Source organism: Perca fluviatilis, chromosome 2, assembly GCF_010015445.1.
Source record: "Perca fluviatilis chromosome 2, GENO_Pfluv_1.0, whole genome shotgun sequence".
NCBI lineage: Eukaryota > Metazoa > Chordata > Actinopteri > Perciformes > Percidae > Perca > Perca fluviatilis.
Window position 1 is genome coordinate 2,699,851 of NC_053113.1, and position 18,472 is coordinate 2,718,322.

General features: G+C 40.4%; 4 protein-coding genes across 9 annotated transcripts in view; all 4 read left to right on the forward strand.

Moving 5' to 3' along the window:
- The window catches only part of LOC120571336 (chromo domain protein LHP1-like), a 132,728-nt gene extending 129,898 nt beyond the window's left edge, over positions 1-2,830 (forward strand). For 2 of the 4 annotated variants that reach the window (XM_039820245.1, XM_039820252.1), the window contains exons 3-4: positions 1,975-2,255; positions 2,534-2,830. In XM_039820245.1, coding sequence (XP_039676179.1) covers positions 1,975-2,255; positions 2,534-2,765 — 513 coding nt within the window. In that variant the 3' untranslated portion in view covers positions 2,766-2,830. The remainder of the gene's footprint in view (positions 1-1,974; positions 2,256-2,533) is intronic. The other 2 variants (XM_039820226.1, XM_039820235.1) reach the window with 2 other exon arrangements.
- The window catches only part of LOC120571130 (zinc finger protein 664-like), a 181,974-nt gene that overhangs the window by 88,979 nt on the left and 74,523 nt on the right, over positions 1-18,472 (forward strand). The gene's annotated exons all lie outside the window — the stretch shown is intronic.
- On the forward strand, positions 6,012-7,470 carry LOC120571608 (zinc finger protein 3-like; the record flags this gene model as incomplete). Its single annotated transcript, XM_039820666.1, has 1 exon — positions 6,012-7,470. A coding segment is annotated over one exon (513 nt), but the record flags the coding sequence as incomplete, so codon positions are not given.
- The window catches only part of LOC120571388 (chromobox protein homolog 1-like), a 73,533-nt gene continuing 66,886 nt past the window's right edge, over positions 11,826-18,472 (forward strand). For both annotated transcript variants that reach the window (XM_039820318.1, XM_039820326.1), the window contains exons 1-2: positions 11,826-11,935; positions 15,874-16,026. In XM_039820318.1, the coding sequence (XP_039676252.1) occupies positions 15,934-16,026 (93 nt within the window). In that variant the 5' untranslated portion in view covers positions 11,826-11,935; positions 15,874-15,933. The remainder of the gene's footprint in view (positions 11,936-15,873; positions 16,027-18,472) is intronic.

Consider the following 18,472-nt stretch of genomic DNA (forward strand, 5'->3'; position numbering starts at 1 on the left):
CACCGTAGTAGTTAAAAATAAATTTACAGAGATAACTTCCAGGGAGTTGTGTATAAATCAGAGCGTACACTAGGGCTGTCACAATTACTCAAAAATGACGTTCGAATATTCCCTCTAAAAAAACACAGAATATTCGAACATCTGGTTGCGCATGCATGCGCATTTTGTCAATGACGCGCATTACGTCAGTAACAGGACAAATTAATACAAAGAGACATAACTACTTGTATAGGTAGTCTATTTAAGTTCAAACATATTTGACAACGTATTACCTACACAAAAACAAGACGATGCCTGTTGTCCTCCAGCAATGCTGGAAGAGGACCCGATGTCGCCGCAGCGGCACTTAACGTTGCCATGTCCAGGTTTACGGCAGCAGCGCGGACGGCACCTTCAAGCAGCCCTCACCGGCCAGCTACAGCGCTACTGCGCCGCCGGGAGCTTCAACACGTTAAACAGGGCCGATGAAACCACTCAGGAACTGTATGTTGTGTTTAATGTCGTTCAATTGGATGGCAACGTAGCAAGCAAACACGATTAAATGAAAGGTAAACACCCTTTAGAGTGCTCTGTTACAGCAAGTCCCGTGGCTCAATGGAGGTGGCTAACAGCAGTGAAGCTCTCTCTCTCTCTCTCACACACACACACACACACACACACACACACACACACACAGCAGAACCGATGTGTGTGCGCTACTTCATGCAGCACATGCAACTGATTTGAAACGATAGCTACAGATTATACATTATTTACTTCCGCTGGCGCAGATAAACTAACGCTACACTCGTTACTGTAAGTAGCCTACAAAAAACCCTCAATGATTAGCTAATTAGTCTATACTTATCAGTATACCCACCTACCTACCTGTTGTACAGGCATAAACATGTAGAAACCGATATTTCAGTCTGCTTTGTCTGTGCTGTCCATTCTTGTCTAGCGCGCCCACTCGCAAAGCAGACAGCCAGACAGCCTCTGCTACCGCGAGCGTTTTTTTCCACTTTTTTTTTAAACTTCGAATATTAATTTTCACCTTCAAAATTTGTTTTTTAAAAACTATTTGAATATATATTCGAATTTAGAATATTCGTTGACAGCCCTAGCGTACACCACAGCGCCGGGCGGAACCGGCGATTTGTCAGCATTACATTTTTATTTAAAAGGAGCTACATAAAGTACTTTAATACATAACTTTTAGTAACGTTACACAAAAGGGGCACAGCACTAGTTGGTTAGAATAACAAAAGTATACAGCCACGAAATATTGCACAGGATATAAGAAAACATTTGTGTAATTTCACTACACTTACAGCCATTCATCCACTCCATTCCTCTACACAGTAATACTAATTTATTATAATCTAGGGGTGTTATACTCATAACATTTCTTCCATGTTGGCAGGTCTGCACGTAGTCAACCTCAGCCTGTCTCGACCTAGTCTCTCCTCTTCAGCCTGACTCAACCTAGTCTCTCCTCCTCAGCCTGACTCGACCTAGTCTCTCCTCCTCAGCCTGACTCGACCTAGTCTCTCCTCCTCAGCTTGACTCGACCTAGTCTCTCCTCCTCAGCCTGACTCGACCTAGTCTCTCCTCCTCAGCCTGACTCGACCTAGTCTCTCCTCCTCAGCTTGACTCGACCTAGTCTCTCCTCCTCAGCCTGACTCGACCTAGTCGCTCTAAACTTGCCATTTTCAGTGTGTAGCTCACTAGCTCAAAGTTTGTTGTTGTTTCCCGAAACGAACTAAGTTTTGCAAGGCGAGGAACATCTGGCGATTTTCTGGTAATTGAACTGTCGTTGATTGAGGCTGAAGTCCTATGGCTTGGTCACCTCATCAGCCCTTGCATTTTCTCCATTCAAACAGAACATTTGAATATAGTAAAGCATGGTAAACTATAATTCACTCCCACCTCCCATTAGTTCTTCTAACCCTTGTATCATTATCTCTGCATGTTTCTCCCTTGGGTCTACCAAAGGAGCTCTCAGCAGATGTCAAGCTGGCGACCGGAGCAGGAGAGAAGGGCAAGAAGGAGGAGGAGGAGCAGCCTGCAGCACCTCCTGCAGCAGCAGTGAAGGAGGAAGAGGAGGAGCAGCCTGCAGCAGCAGCAGCAGTGAAGGAGGAGGAGGAGGAGGAGCAGCCTGCAGCAGCAGCAGTGAAGGAGGAGGAAGAGGAGGAGTATGTGGTGGAGAAAGTTTTGGACCGCGGAGTGGTGAACGGAAGAGTAGAGTTTCTGCTGAAATGGAAGGGGTTCTCAGAGTAAGTATGAGTCTATAATATTAGTACTTGGTGTTCTCTATATATTTATATAGTATCTTGTTAGTTTAAAAATTGCAGACTATCTATAGCATACATTTCGGCATTGCATCGTGCCCTCACCGTTGAAAGTCTTTTGACACTAAGTTGCAGACCCACAAATAACCTTACAAAATGGCAATAGAAAAAAGGAATAATACGAACTAGCAATTAGAGTGAGAATGTATTTCCTAAAAACAAAGCCTGAGGAGATGTTCTTCTGTCTGCACCAACCTTTCCAGTGAGGATAACACATGGGAGCCGCAAGACAACCTGGACGTCGACCTTATCACCGAGTACATGCAGAAACACAAGGAGAAGGAGAAGAAGGGCAAGAGGAAAGTTGTCAGTGAGGCCTCGGGAGACTCAGAGGAGCGAGGGAGCAAGAGGAAGAAGGAGGAGGTGAGCGAAGGAAAGAGGTTACTCCAGACTGAAGAGTTCCACAAATCTAATCTCAATATTAATGAATATTAATACAGCGCAAGAAAGGGAGGAATTTGAGTGATTCATTAAAAATGTAATAATAACTAGGGCTGTCAAACGATTAATTTTGTTTTATCACGATTAATTGCTGAATTTATCGCATGTTTTATCACATGATTAAAATTCTATTATTTTGCATTTCAGAACTCTTTTTAAGTACATATTAACAATGGAAAGCAATTCTTACCAGTGTATCTTGATTGGAAGTCAAATGAGTCCAAAGAAAGTTACTTTATGAACTTGACTTTAAGATTTGTATTTGTTTATTATTTATTTACTGTGAACAAAAGAACAATGTGTGAATCTGTCATTATTGCACAATTCCTCCAAGTACCTAACTAAAGAACTAAAAATCCTCATCCTTACCAGAGTCAATACAGTGTGCAGTAACTTCTAAATCATTTTGATTACTCATACAGGCTATGTGTGTGTGGGGCTGCTCTCCCGCTCGACGGCAATGTATAAGACGGGTCAGAACATACCGTAGTACGTCTTTAAGACCCGAGTCTTCTACAATGCTGACAGGTCTGCAGTTATTTGCCACCTATTTCGCAAGAGCTGTAGTAATTTTTTGGGATTTGGTTTCATCAACAGGTCGGTGAGTAGCACTCTCCAAAATAGTGCTTTGCCTGAGCCCACTAGCATCAATCTGAGTCATATTAACTGTACTATGCTTACCTCGTAGGTGGTAACTCAAGCTTGACGTGCTTCGGTGATATTTTAATTCGGCTTTACACAATGTGCATCTGGCTTTTGACTTGTCTACTGAGCCGTCCAGGAGTTTTGGAATATAAAAAGCGCCGTTCAGAATTGTGTTGCTGCTGCATTTCTTCATCATGCCTGCAGCAGCAGTAGGATGTGTTACGAGGAAGTATGGAAGCTTGATGATAAGTAAAAGTGCAGCAAAGGGTCGAAATAGTAGCCTGTTAGGCATGAATCAAAGCCGAGTGAAGTCTAAAATAAATATATAAATGGCGGCATGCAATTTAAAAAAAAAATGTACGAGTTATGCTCTGCCCTTAATAGCATCACGATTGACATGTTAATGCTGACAACCCTAATAATAACATAACAATAACTTATTTCACCATTAAGTTGCTGTTAAACGACAAAAACAGATCAGAAAAGGGTATTTTACAATAACTTTGAATGCACCACAACGTTTACCCATTTCAAGTTAATGCAACGTTTACGATATATTGTGCAACTCTAGCTACAAGTGTTAATTTGTAAAAATGATGAGTAGCCTGATCCTTGAATGGTATGATGACGGTTTCAGTTCAGAGCAGTGGTCAGTAAATGTATATTTTTAGGCTGCTTACACATTCAGTCGATCCGTGATCGTCTGCCTCGCTTTCTCTCGCTGTTTCATTACAGCGGCCGTGTTTCTTCTTTACAAGAAACAGCAGCAGTAAGAAAAGGGCTTTCTAGACACAAAGCTTCGGTCCGTGCACTCTGTAATACCAGTACGTTACCGGCAATGACCGCCGCTGCCGCTGCGACTGTTCCTTTAATTCTAAAAGCTATCTGAAGCCCAAACTGCCTTGACAAAGCTGTCCGTTTGGAATCAGCATGGCAGGTATTTAAACATAATGGCCTTGTCCCAGAGTTTAGACGTCTACATAAACAATGCAATGTTTTTAATAAATGTAAATGAAGCAGCTAATATCAACATGGACAAAATCATGAATGTACTAATTCGCTTTTTTGATGATGACCTGGCCAAGGTAGTAAAGTTTAGTTTTTACAATGATTCATTGTAGGATTATGATATTATTGCAATATGTAAATCCACATTGACTCTTAATTTAAGTAAAAATTGATTAAAAACTTTTTAGTTTTTAAAAATTATGACTTTTATTATTGTGTAATGTCAGAAGGACTTTAACTGTTTTGCCAGTCAAATTAACTTTAATGAGTGCATATTGAAATATTACACTGTTGGTTGGCAAAATATGTATCTCAAAATGCATCAGATTGATTCTTTAAAATATGGAATATTTAAAATGTTCTTCCGGGGGAGCATTCCCCCGGACTCCCCTAGAGGGGTGATATCCTTCTCACCTTTTTCACCCCTGACCCGTTTTCATGCCTGGGATTAATACACTTAATACACAGCAAAGGTCTAACAAACAAAATTAACAAGAATGTTTTACTTTAGATATTCCTAAGTCTTATGTGATTTAACAGGAGTTTGACATTAATAATAAAATGTCATTTTCTGTATGGAGCATACGTGGCATTATGGGGATTTTATCTGCTGAAACGTAAACATTTGGCAAAAAAAATGATTTAATTTACAAAGCACATCATGGCTAAACTTTTTCGTCATTTGTTTAAAATTTAACGAGCAATTTGTTGTTTTTTTAGCAAAATACTGAAAACAGCAGAACTGTTTACGGCATATTGCATATTTTCCTCATATCGTGCAGCCCTAATAACTACCCTGAAATAGTGTCAGATCCTGCGTGTCGCAATATTTTCATCTGTATCTGTGTCATCTTTTAGTCTAATTTGTTTAATATGTAAATATTTTTTTCTTTCTAAATGATCTGATATTGTTGTGTAGTCATTGTTTACACCTTCGTTTGACTAGTTTATAACTGAACCCATTATTACTAAACCTAGCCATCACGCACCGTGCCGTCACATCCTGCGCCACACACCACCACCAGTAAATTCTCAACCTGTGGGAAACACTGAGAAGAGCCTGATAGCTTCCATATTAACATGTCTGCAACCAGAAGAACTTTACCTTTAGTTTGACCTCAAATTATTGTATGTATTTCAAAAGGTTTGAATGTGATTTAAAGGATGAAAAATACCCAGAATGTATGAAAGGTTTGTGTTATTTTAAAGTTACCATGGAATTTCTAACTGAAAGTAAAACTGAAGAGAGTGACCAAATGTTTTAGTTTTTTAAATTGCCAATCATTTGAATGGAGAAACTTGCCTGGAAAATGTATGAAAAGTACATTTGCTTCCATAATAACATGTCTGCAACCGGCACATATTTTCCTTCATTTTGTCATAAATTATTGTATGAAGAGTGAAAATTGTGAGTGAGAGCAAGTCCAGAGTTTAAAGAAGGTTGTTCACTAACTCTCTATCTCTCTTTGTCTGTTGCTATAGAAACGGAGAGCAGGAGAGGGACCTAAACGTCACCACTGTCAACACTGTGACAAATCCTTCACAACATCTGGATATTTAAAGATTCATCAGAGAGTTCACACTGGAGACAATCTACACAGCTGTGATCAATGTGGGGCAGCTTTCACACAACAGAGTACCCTAAAAAGACATCAACGCATTCACACTGAAGAAAAGCCTTACAGCTGTGATCTGTGTGGTAAAACCTTTTCTCAGAGTAGTAACCTTAAATCTCACCAGCGCATTCACACAGGAGAGAAGCCGTACTGGTGTGAACAATGTGGGGAAACCTTTTCTCAGAGTGATATCCTAGAACGCCATAGACGTGTTCACACTGGAGAGAAGCCTTACAGCTGTGATCTATGTGGTAAAACCTTTTCTCTGCATAGTAACCTTAAATCTCACCAGCGCATTCACACAGGAGAGAAGCCGTACTGGTGTGAACAATGTGGTAAAACATTTTCTCAGAGTAGTAGCCTTAAATCTCACCAGCGCATTCACACAGGAGAGAAGCCGTACAGCTGTGAACAATGTGGTAAAACATTTTCTCGGAGTAGTAACCTTAAATCTCACCAGCTCATTCACACTGCCTCGTTGTGAACATGTTTCCGAGCCAAGCTGTTTCCTCCTGCCTCCTCCTCATGCCCTGATAGCTGTGTTGTTATTTTCTGATCTTCTCTCCACATTGAAGGCTGACCAGCAGTAACTTTATCTTCTGAACAGCATGTATGTTATCCTGGCTAGGACTACACATTACACTCCCTCCCTTTTTGAAGGGATTTATTCAACTCAAAATTTGAGTTCAGGGTTCAACTGCTAGTGCTTTTTAACTAATGCTGTAGCGAATAAGTATTTGTTGTTGTTAATTAATCAACTGGTAAATACAATTTGCACAAATTCTAATCACTGTTTACTAAGGTGATGTCATATTGCTGAAATATTCAGTTTATTGTCACTTAAGACAAGAACATGGCTGCTGCTTAAAAAATGACTTGAACAGTTAATGTGTTTAAACTGCGTCTGTGCTGCTGCCATCTTGGGACAGACAACTGATCTTAAAGACTCAGAAAAAGATTGTTGTACTGCTTTTGGATGTTCATGTGAAAGAAATGCTAAACTAAGCAACATGGAATAACATTTCGCGATGAAAAATGTGTTTTACAATATTATACTATTACTAAAGTGTTGAATTTAATATCACAAAAGGTAACATTAATCCTTCTTTTAAGCTAACAGGAAGTTAAGTAACTGTCCTGATACTGAATTGAACTAATGCTAGCTTGTGTCAGGTTATGTATGTTTTATTTAAGTGATTATTAATATCTCAGTAAAATGCTGAAAACGATGTTTGTTATGTGTGTCACTGAACAGTTCCTCATAGACCCCCATGTGAAAAAATCCAGACTTTACATCAGAAATATATAAATGTTTACAGCCGGGTACAAAAAACGGTTTTGGACTATGAAGCTAATTTCAAACTTCATAACAACTGTTTATATAACTCACCTGTTTAAATTGTATCAAGGCATAAATCAGCAGACTGTCACTAGCTTCAGAATAATTTGAAAAAGTTTGGTAAGAACAGACATGAAAATCACTCACCTTTCGGCGAAATTCGCCATTTTGAAACCAAAATAGGTGACCTACGTAAATCGTGTAGAGTCAATGAGAAAATGTTTAAGAGGGGAGAGGGGGGGGGGGTGTAAGTAGCCTACTCGGGCCTGGTGCCCGATTTCTGCCGTATAACTATTTTAGAAAAATAAATAAATTAAAAAGTCCCCATGGGATTTGTTTTGATGCCTGGATTTAACCATACTGTCTATGGATCTAACCAATCATCGAACTTCCACCAACTAATGAAAGGAGTTCTAGCCAATCAGATGCAATGTAGGGCGTGTCATTGCCGAAATGTCAGAGTGCGGTGCGGTGCTGGTGTGGTCTCCGTAGTAACGCGGCTAAAAAATGGAGGTTTATCAAACTTGGAGCATGTAGATACAGGCAGCTTTAGTTGAGAAAGTAGTTGAAACAAATGGCGCTGGGCATTAATGGAGGACAAGAGGAAAAGGGTGGAGACGGGAAGCCGTTTAGCACTTGGTGTCTCAAACTGAGGGAGCCGGGTGCTTGGTTCTGCAACGCATGTTTTTGGACGGCAGCAGCAGTAAGACAGTGCATGCTAGTCATTAGATGCTAGTCACAAAGCTTCGGTCCGTGCACTCTGTAATACGAGTACGTTACCGGCAACGACCGCTACCGTTAAGACTGCGACTGTTCCTTTACTGACCGACCGTGATACAAACAATACGTGTGTGCACGTTCATAGCGGAACATGATTTGTAAAAGCTATCTGAAGCCCAAACTGCCTTGACAAAGCTGTCTGTTTGGAGTCAGCATGGCAGTTATTTAAACATAATGGCCTTGTCCCAGAGTCTAGACGTCTAGCTTTATTAAAAGATAAACAATGCAACGTTTTTAATAAATGTAAATAAAGCAGCTATTATCAACATGGATAAAATCATGAATGTACTAATTTGCTTCTTTTTTTTTTATGATGACCTGGCAAAAGTAGTAAAGTTTAGTTTTTACAATGATTCATTGTAGGATTATGATATTATTGCAATATGTAAATCCACATTGACACTTTATTTAACATATGGTTGGAAGAAGTAAAAATTGATCCAAAACTTTTTAGTCTTTAAAAATTATGACTTTTATTATTGTGTAATGTCAGAAGGACTTTAACTGTTTTGCCAGTCAAATTAACTTTAATGAGTGCATATTGAAATATTACACTGTTGGTTGGCAAAAAATGCATCTCAAAATGCATCAGATTGATGCTTTAAAATATGGAATATTTAAAATTTTCTTCCCCGGACCCCGCTAGAGGGGAAATATCTGTTTTCATGCTTGTAAGAAAACCTGCATTTTAAATTTTAATCAAGTATCCTGTATTATAAATACATGTCTGGCATTTGTAGTAAACCGATTGAAAATCAGTTGGAAATTCTGGGAGAAATTAGGATTTTAATTGTGGATAGACCTTCTGCCTCCATAGACACACATGCATTAGGAGGAGCACAATGTTCATTAGGAAATGGCCGCCGTGTCAACATATCGCTCCAATAAACAGCAGCGGCAAATGTGGTATCTCCGTGTGTGTGTGTATATATGTGTAATATATATATTTATTATGGCATGCCGTTAAGGATATTATTATATACAGTACAGGCCAAAAGTTTGGACACACCTTCTCATTCAATGTGTTTCCTTTATTTTCATGACTATTTACATTGTAGATTCTCACTGAAGGCATCAAAACTATGAATGAACACATATGGAATTATGTACTTAACAAAAAAGTGTGAAATAACTGAAAACATGTCTTTTAAATTTTAGATTCTTCAAAGTAGCCACCCTTTGCTTTTTTGATAACTCTGCAAACCCTTGGTGTTCTCTCAATGAGCTTCATGAGGTAGTCACCTGAAATGGTTTTACCTTCACAGGTGTGCTTTTTCAGGGTTAATTAGTGGAATTTTTCCCCTTATTAATAAAAAAGCAAAGGGTGGCTACTTTGAAGAATCTAAAATATAAGACATGTTTTCAGTTTGTTGAGGGTAGATGTAACAGAATGGTCGTGAGCAGGTGTAGACACTCAGACTGAATCAAAAGTGGTGTTGAAAAGATTTTATTATAATTGTCCCAAATTAAGGCCCATAGGCAAAATAATCAATTAACAAAACCAAAATTTAAAAAAAAGAAAAAGGAGGAAAAAAAAATACTTCCACATAAAATAAAATAAATTGACGTGGGAGTCAAAACTTATTAAACAATACAAAGATACAGCTGTATACAAGTTTGACTTTTTAAACTAGTCACCAGAGCCTTCCACAGACTGACGTCCTTCCTTCTCTAGCTCTCTCGAGCAACTGAAACTGACAATCTATATAGGCCTGTAGCGCGCCCATGGAATTGGAACATACCAACACCAAATAAAATACAGGAGTGGCTAAGGCAAACAGACAATAAAACCTACCAACAGCCAAAATTAACAGATCTAGTAGGCTAGAAATTTACCGAAGATTTATACCTGACTCACCAAAACATTTCACTAAGCCACAAGAGACTTTGACAGACAAAATAAATAATTACTCAAAATTACAGTCACTTCCTGTTACCCCGGATGTACAAACATCATTTAAACTCGTCGATCGCGGCAAACTTTCCTTTATTAACAACAGTAGTGATGGGACAACCGACTCTTTTACGTGAGTCGGTTCAACCGGACGGTCGTTGGTTTGCCTACCGAGTTAATAGATTCGGTCACCAGTTTGCGTGCCCTCGGGGGGAGGGGTGATGGCGTTCCCCCGCCAGGAACCAAGACACCGCGGAAGACTCGAGCGGTTGCGGTTACATTCGGTCTCGACATACTATTTACTCATACTGACCGACAGGTTCACGTGTAGCCTATGAATTTCCATGAACACATTTATTAAATGCACGAGACATAAAGGCTTCTGCTATCGGTTGATAACTCAAACTTCCCGAGAACCTAGACACCCGTGATTACATATAGACTCATGCATTAGGCACGGTTATGGTCTCGTTCAGTAGCCTGGTGCATGGTCTCCTGGTGACAGCCTACCTATCACGTAACAAACATTTAACTTAACATAACTACTAAGATAACATGACGTGCATTTGTATGTGATATCCATCTGTAATGTAGTCTATGAATTTGTATGTACACAATCATCTAAGATGCACGAGAAATAAAGGCGCTAATGAGCTAGATTACTACACACACAGTAGCAGAAGAATACCAGCTACACACAACGGCACGAATTAGGTAAAAGAAAAAAACAGGAGTGAGTCGGTTCATTGCGGTTCATTGACGTATGGCACTCGAGTCTCCCGCTTCAGGGACAAGAGTCGGGTTAATTAACCGGCTCTTCGGTCAGTTCGTCAACACTAAACAACAGAGCAGACGCCGGTAATCCACCATGACTACATGTTATCCTGTTACCTTTTAAACTAAATAAACAGCAAGTTAACAAAGACGTAAGTGTTGTGTGATTATTATAAATGATGATGTTTGTGACAAACGGTATGGTTTTAAACAGAATATGATGTATTGATGGATATAGCTATAGCCTACAAATCACCGCAGTATTAGCTGTAAATATGTGCACAAGAAAGCTACGGAGTTACTGAGTGGAATCAAATGAATGGCAAGTTTAAACAGATGCTTTGAAACGAAACATATGATACATAACAGAGCATATTGACATGCTAACAAAACATACACAGGCAACATTTACACTCAGTCTTTGTGAGCTAAACTAGGTAGCGCATCGCTACCGTGACGGCAGCTATGCGCCCCGTCACACGGTTATTTCACACTTTTTGTTAAGTACATAATTCCATATGTGTTCATTCACAGTTTTGATGCCTTTAGTGAGACTCTACAATGTAAATAGTTATGAAAATAAAAAGGAAAAGCATTGAATGAGAAGGTGTGTCCAAACGTTTGGCCTGTACTGTATATTTTTTCTTTTTCTATTGACTATGAATGAAGTGTGTTTAATAATCATGAAATAGCTATTTTATTTAAATGGAGTCTGGTGGAAACAGCAATTTAAATGCTTACATTCTTTTTATGTATTTCTCTTTATACTTACAAATAGTTTTAATTATTTCAGTGATGTACATGATGTAATACTCAAGTAAAGTACAAGTACCTGGAGTTAAGTCCAGTACTAGAGTAAATGTACTCAGTTCCAGTCCACCACTAACTGATTAATGAACTGAATGTGTATCTGTTGTTCCCCTCCTGACCTCCATGTGGCGGCGTTCTTTCATTTTAAACTTTAATCTGAAAAACCCTGACTTGGAGGAAACCGGAAGTATCGTTGCTTCACTGTGATCTCGTGCTGGCGGCGGGATAGTTGTGTTGTTTATTAGTGAGTTTTAAACATAGACAGTATAAGAACGGTTTTAAGAAGACAGAGCTCCAGGTAAACCCGCACACAAACTCAGGTAAACACTTCAATAACTGTTCTTTCACACGGCTATCAAAGCGAATCGAAGCCAGAGCTGCGCATGCGTTAGCTTCCCATTCTGCTGTTGCTAAGATTCAGGTAAACAGAACGTCCGTTGCTGAGCAACAGTATGCTCCGTTAGTTGCTCCTCTGTAGTTCGGTGGGCTCGGTGAGATTCGGGGCTGAAGTTGTAACATTGCTGCATTTTTCATTTGGTTCGGTTTGCGTCACACTGCACTTTATCAAACGCAGCAAACAGTGGAAACACACGTCACGTGGTGGAAGCAGTCGCTTGTTGATTGGACAGAATATCAGAGGGAAACTCTCCGAAATAATGAAGCTCCACTACATTTCTACCGTGTTGGCTTTTCTGGTTCTGCTTTAGTGTTTCTAATATTTTAGAGGAAGGTGAACAATGGGAGCAGCGTCACGTGGTGGAAGCAGTCCAGAGGGTGTGGAGGGGGTCTGGGTGTCCTCCCCCAGGGAAGTTTTGAGCAAGGCAAGGCAAGGCAGCTTTATTTGTATAGCACATTTCAGCAACAGGGCAATTCAAAGTGCTTTACATAAAACATTAAAGAGCAGTTAAAAACAATTGAAAACAATTTAAAAACATTAATAAACAAATTAAAAACATTAAAAGACAAGAATAAAATTGATAGTGCAGTATAAGAATAAAAGTTACAGTGCAGTATAAGAAATTAAAGTTAATAGATTATTTAAAGAAAAGCAACATCAAAAAGATAGGTCTTTAGCTTAGATTTAAAAGAACTGAGAGTTGCAGCGGACCTGCAGGTTTCTGGGAGTTTGTTCCAGATATGTGGAGCATAAAACTGAATGCTGCTTCCCCTGTTTAGTTCTGACTCTGAGGACAACAAGTAGACCTGTCCCGGCGACCTAAGTCTTAGAGGTCGGGGTAGGGCATATGTAGTAGCAGATCAGAAATGTATTTTGGCCCTAAACCGTTTAGTGATTTATAAACCAGTAAAAGTATTTTGAAATCAATTCTTTGAGGCACTGGAAGCCAGTGTAGAGACTTCCGTACTGGAGTGATGTGATCCACTTTCTTGGTCTTAGTGAGGACTCGAGCAGCAGCGTTCTGAATCAGCTGCAGCTGTCTGATTGATTTTTTGGGGAGACCTGTAAAGACTCCGTTACAGTAGTCAAGTCTACTGAAGATAAAAGCATGGACAAGTTTTTCCAGATCCTGCTGAGACATAAGTCCTTTAACCCTTGATATATTTTTAAGGTGATAATAGGCTGATTTTTTAATTATGTTAATGTGGCTTTTAAAATTCAGGTCTGAGTCCATGACTACACCAAGATTTCTGGCTTTGTCTGTTGTTTTTAACATTGTCGTTTGAAGCTGAGTGCTGACTTTCAATCGTTCCTCTTTTGCTCCAAAAATAACCACCTCCGTTTTTTCTTCATTTAATTTAAGAAAGTTCTGGCACATCCAGTCATTAATCTGTTCAATGCACATATTTAATTGTTGTATTGGGCTATAGTTCCCTGGTGATAAGGTTATGTAAATTTGGGTGTCATCCGCATAACTATGGTAACTTATTTTGTTGTTTTCCATAATCTGAGCCAGTGGAAGCATGTAGATGTTGAACAGAAGAGGCCCCAGAACTGAGCCTTGGGGAACTCCGCACGTCATATTTGTATGCTCAGATGTATAATTACCTATAGACACAAAGTAGTCCCTATTCTTTAAATAGGATTCAAACCACTTTAGTACTGAGCCAGAAAGACCAACCCAGTTTTCCAATCGGTCAAGCAATATGTCATGGTCGACCGTATCAAATGCAGCACTGAGATCAAGTAATACTAAGACTGAAATTTTGCCACTATCTGTGTTTAAGTGGATGTCATTAAAGACTTTAACAAGAGCCGTCTCAGTGCTGTGGTGTGGTCGAAAACCTGACTGGAAGGCATCAAAACTGTTGTTTAACGATAAGAAAAGGTTGAGTTGTTGACAAACCACTTTTTCTATGATTTTACTTAAAAATGGAAGGTTTGATATTGGCCTATAGTTGCTCATTAGTGTCGTGTCTAGATTGTTCTTTTTAGGGTGGCTTGATGACTGCAGTTTTCAGGGCCTGTGGGAAGATACCTGAGAGCAGAGATGTGTTTACAATCTGTAGAAGATCTGAAGCCAAACAATTCAAAACATTTTTGAAAACATCCGTTGGTAGAATATCAAGGCAACAGGAGGAGGTTTTCAGATGTTGTATAATGTCCTCCAGGTTTTTAAGGTTGATTGTATGAAATTGTGTCATGTTGGAATTTGTTTTGCATGCACACTGTGACAACACATATCCTGTACTTGATATGGAAGCACTTACTGTTTGTCTAATTTTCTGAATTTTGTCTGTGAAGAAGGAGGCAAAGTCATTGCAAGCCTTGGTAGACAACAGTTCCGATGCTACTGGTACTGGAGGGTTAGTTAATCTATCAACAGTAGCAAACAAAGCACGTGAATTATTATTGTTTCTGGCGATAATGTCAGAGAAGAAGGACCGCCTTGCATTTCTTAGTTCCAGATTATAAATGCGAAGTCTCTCTTTATAAGTGTTATAATGGACCTGGAGATTAGATTTTCGCCAACTGCGTTCAGCTTTTCGACACTCTCTTTTTTCTGTTCTCACAACTATAAAATTTCTCCATGGAGATCTTTTCTTACCAGAGACAGCTTTGATCTTAGTGGGAGCAATAGCATCAATAACATTCGTAATTTTACAGTTGAAATTATCTACAAGCTCAGTGACTGAGGCCCCAGTAAGGGCGGGTGTAGAGGAGAAAAGCTGAATGAATTTTTCACTGGTGTTTTCAGTGATATACCGTTTTCTGATTAACTTTGTTTGAACACTTTTTGGCACAGAGATAGTGCTGTTAAAGAAAACACAGGAATGATCAGATAGAGCAACATCAGTCACCACAACCTTGGGAATGTTCAGACCCTTGGAGATAATCAAGTCCAGAGTGTGCCCCTTATTGTGCGTGGGCTGTGTCACATGCTGAGTCAGTCCATAGCTCTCAAAAACACAACACAGTTCTTTGGTCCCTCGGTCCTGGGGGTTGTCAACATGAATGTTAAAATCACCAGCAATAATTACACGGTCAAAGTTAATACAGATTATAGACAGCAGTTCAGTAAAGTTGTCAAAGAAGGATGAGCGTCAGCAGCTGCATTTTTGTTGCATTTGGATACGGTTTAATGCACCAATTTATGGTGGAAATACCTTTATTTAGCCTATGCTAAGAAAAAATTAACAGATGACAATTCAAAATATATCAAAAATATAATGTAAAGTATGTTGTTGCGTATCATTGGACATTTTTAAGTGGGTATATGGAAATCCTGGAGCTTTCTTAGTGGGTGTACTGCGTATTCCTGCGTATCACGTAGACTACACCACTGGAACTAACCTGCACAAGCATTACATATGGATCTGAAAGTTCTCATCCCTTAAACCAGATATTTAAGTCTGTAAACTGTGGCAAAGGTTGAAACTGCAGGCTAGTAAATGCTCTGGTTTTGGTCCACTTCCTGTGTTTGGGTCGGTCCCACCTGAACCGGGAAGATATAGTGTGTAGCTTTTGACTGATATCTAGTGTCGGCAAAATCACTTTTTATTGAGTTTCCTTTTTCCTGAAATGCTCTGAGTGAATTTAATTTAAAGAAATGTTGACCTTTTGTTGTGCAGTTGTTTAGATTTATTCCCAGTTTAATATAATGCTGTTTTCTCCAAACTACTCCGAGTTCATTGTGTAGCGAGGAAGGAAATGGAACAGTTTTCCAGCCGCTGCTTTGAGTTTGCTGACTGTTGTTTTAGTTGTGTGTGGATGTGAGGAAAAGGAGAGGAGACAGCAGCTCCTGAATATCTCTGCGTGCTTTGATTTGTACTGAACAGAATCCAGAGTGAGTCCAGCAGCCCCAGTGGACATCTGCTGGATTTCAGGACAAGAGAGGAATGGAGGAGGACAACCAGAACCAGGAGCAGCGGAGCAACAAGGTCCCCAGAAGACCAGCAGCAGACTGGGACTCTGATACCAGCCATGTTCAGGTCAGGCTTAAAGAAACGGATTCCTGACAAGTAACCAAAAAAGAATTACAGGGCTCCAGACTAACTTTTTGCCTTGGTTGCACTGGTGCACCCAAATTTTTCCTCGCGTCGCCATTAGCGCTGAATGGCGATAGGCAATAGATAGCTCTGTATTTTTTTACAAAGTGGGCTAAATGTTAAGTTTTAAGTCAAAGCCACTGTTCACAAGCTCTTTTATTAAAACAGATTGTGATTAAAATAAAATGCAAAGACAGGGTTTCCTTTACCAGTTTGAAAATATACACCAGCAACACATGTAAATGAAAGTTATCTGAAATAAACAGCCTAGGATATATTAAAAAATATATATATATATTGTATAGCTCTGAGAAAGCTCCTTCACTTGTTTTCAACAACAATAACAGATTGATTAAAAGAGAAAGAAGACGCCCGGATAGCTCAGTTGGTAAATATAGAGGTTTGACTCCGACCTGCGACCCTTTCCTACATGTCACCCCCCTCTCTCTCTCGCCTTTCATGTCTTCAGCTTTCCTATCAAAATAAACGCCGAAATCAAAAAAAAAACTAAAGACATAGGGAGACAGAGGAAGAGAGGGGGAGTGCGATGGACTGAAACGTATGCTACTCACAGAGTGACTGACTCATTATGAATGGGTCCAGCACGGGTCTAATGTGCATCAATAACAGAGAGTTACCAGCGGAAACACTGGTACCAATACATGTTTCCCTCTCATACTTAACAATATACAGCTGTGGTAATAACAATAAAAACTGTAGACAAAAGTCAGCAGTTTGGACCGGCAGCGCTATTCCTCTCCATGTTGCAGTGGAGCCGTGTGAGTGAATGGGGGCGGGGCTGCGCGGAGGAGAGATCCAAACTCAGGCACGGCTTTACAGAAGGAATGGGTCATGTAACGCAACATTAAACGACATTGCTTCGTTCGAGGCAGCGGATGCGAGGACGTTAGGTGCACCGGTGCAACCTAAACATCTTAGTCGCACTCCTACAAATTTTGGTCGCACTCTAGAGCCCTGAATTACATGAAATCAATGTGTTGTTAAAGTGGTGTTGCACAACAGTAGAACTTATAAATCCAGGATAACCGATAAAGCGAGGCTTGGTCTAGTCTGATCAGAGCATCCTGGTGTTCTGTGTTTCACAACGGCAAAGTCAGGCTGAGGAGGAGAGACTAGAGACTAGGTGGAGTCAGGCTGAGGAGGAGAGACTAGAGACTAGGTGGAGTCAGGCTGAGGAGGAGAGACTAGGTGGAGTCAGGCTGAGGAGGAGAGACTAGAGACTAGGTGGAGTCAGGCTGAGGAGGAGAGACTAGAGACTAGGTGGAGTCAGGCTGAGGAGGAGAGACTAGGTGGAGTCAGGCTGAGGAGGAGAGACTAGGTGGAGTCAGGCTGAGGAGGAGAGACTAGAGACTAGGTGGAGTCAGGCTGAGGAGGAGAGACTAGAGACTAGGTGGAGTCAGGCTGAGGAGGAGCGACTAGAGACTAGGTGGAGTCAGGCTGAGGAGGAGAGACTAGAGACTAGGTGGAGTCAGGCTGAGGAGGAGAGACTAGGTGGAGTCAGGCTGAGGAGGAGAGACTAGAGACTAGGTGGAGTCAGGCTGAGGAGGAGAGACTAGGTGGAGTCAGGCTGAGGAGGAGAGACTAGAGACTAGGTGGAGTCAGGCTGAGGAGGAGAGACTAGAGACTAGGTGGAGTCAGGCTGAGGAGGAGCGACTAGAGACTAGGTGGAGTCAGGCTGAGGAGGAGAGACTAGAGACTAGGTGGAGTCAGGCTGAGGAGGAGAGACTAGAGACTAGGTGGAGTCAGGCTGAGGAGGAGAGACTAGAGACTAGGTGGAGTCAGGCTGAGGAGGAGCGACTAGAGACTAGGTGGAGTCAGGCTGAGGAGGAGAGACTAGAGACTAGGTGGAGTCAGGCTGAGGAGGAGAGACTAGAGACTAGGTCGAGTCAGGCTGATGTAATTCAGATAGATGCGCGTTCACGTCTTTCCTTACCAGACCGTGAGGTCGATAACAGATTAACTGATGCTAAAATGGAGAATAATTATTGTTCATACTTTATACAGAGTGAGCAGCAGCTTCTTCTGATGTATGATAATATGAACACATTATTTGTAAAGAAGAAACACGGCCGCTGTCATGAAACAGCGAGAGAAAGCGTGGCAGACGATCAAGGCTGCAACTAACGATTATTTTAATAATCGATTAATCTGTCGATTATTTTTCTGATTAATGGATTGATCTGATTTAAAAAAAAAAAGGCATTAATTTACATCAACTCACTACATACATACTTGTTGTTTTAGTTACTAGTTGTGTAAAGATAAGTAACCCAAAGAGCAGATAAAGACAACACACACACACACAGCGCTGAGTGGGGCTCTCCGATGCTCGGAGCCCTGCTGCTGGAGGACATGTGACGGCGAGGAC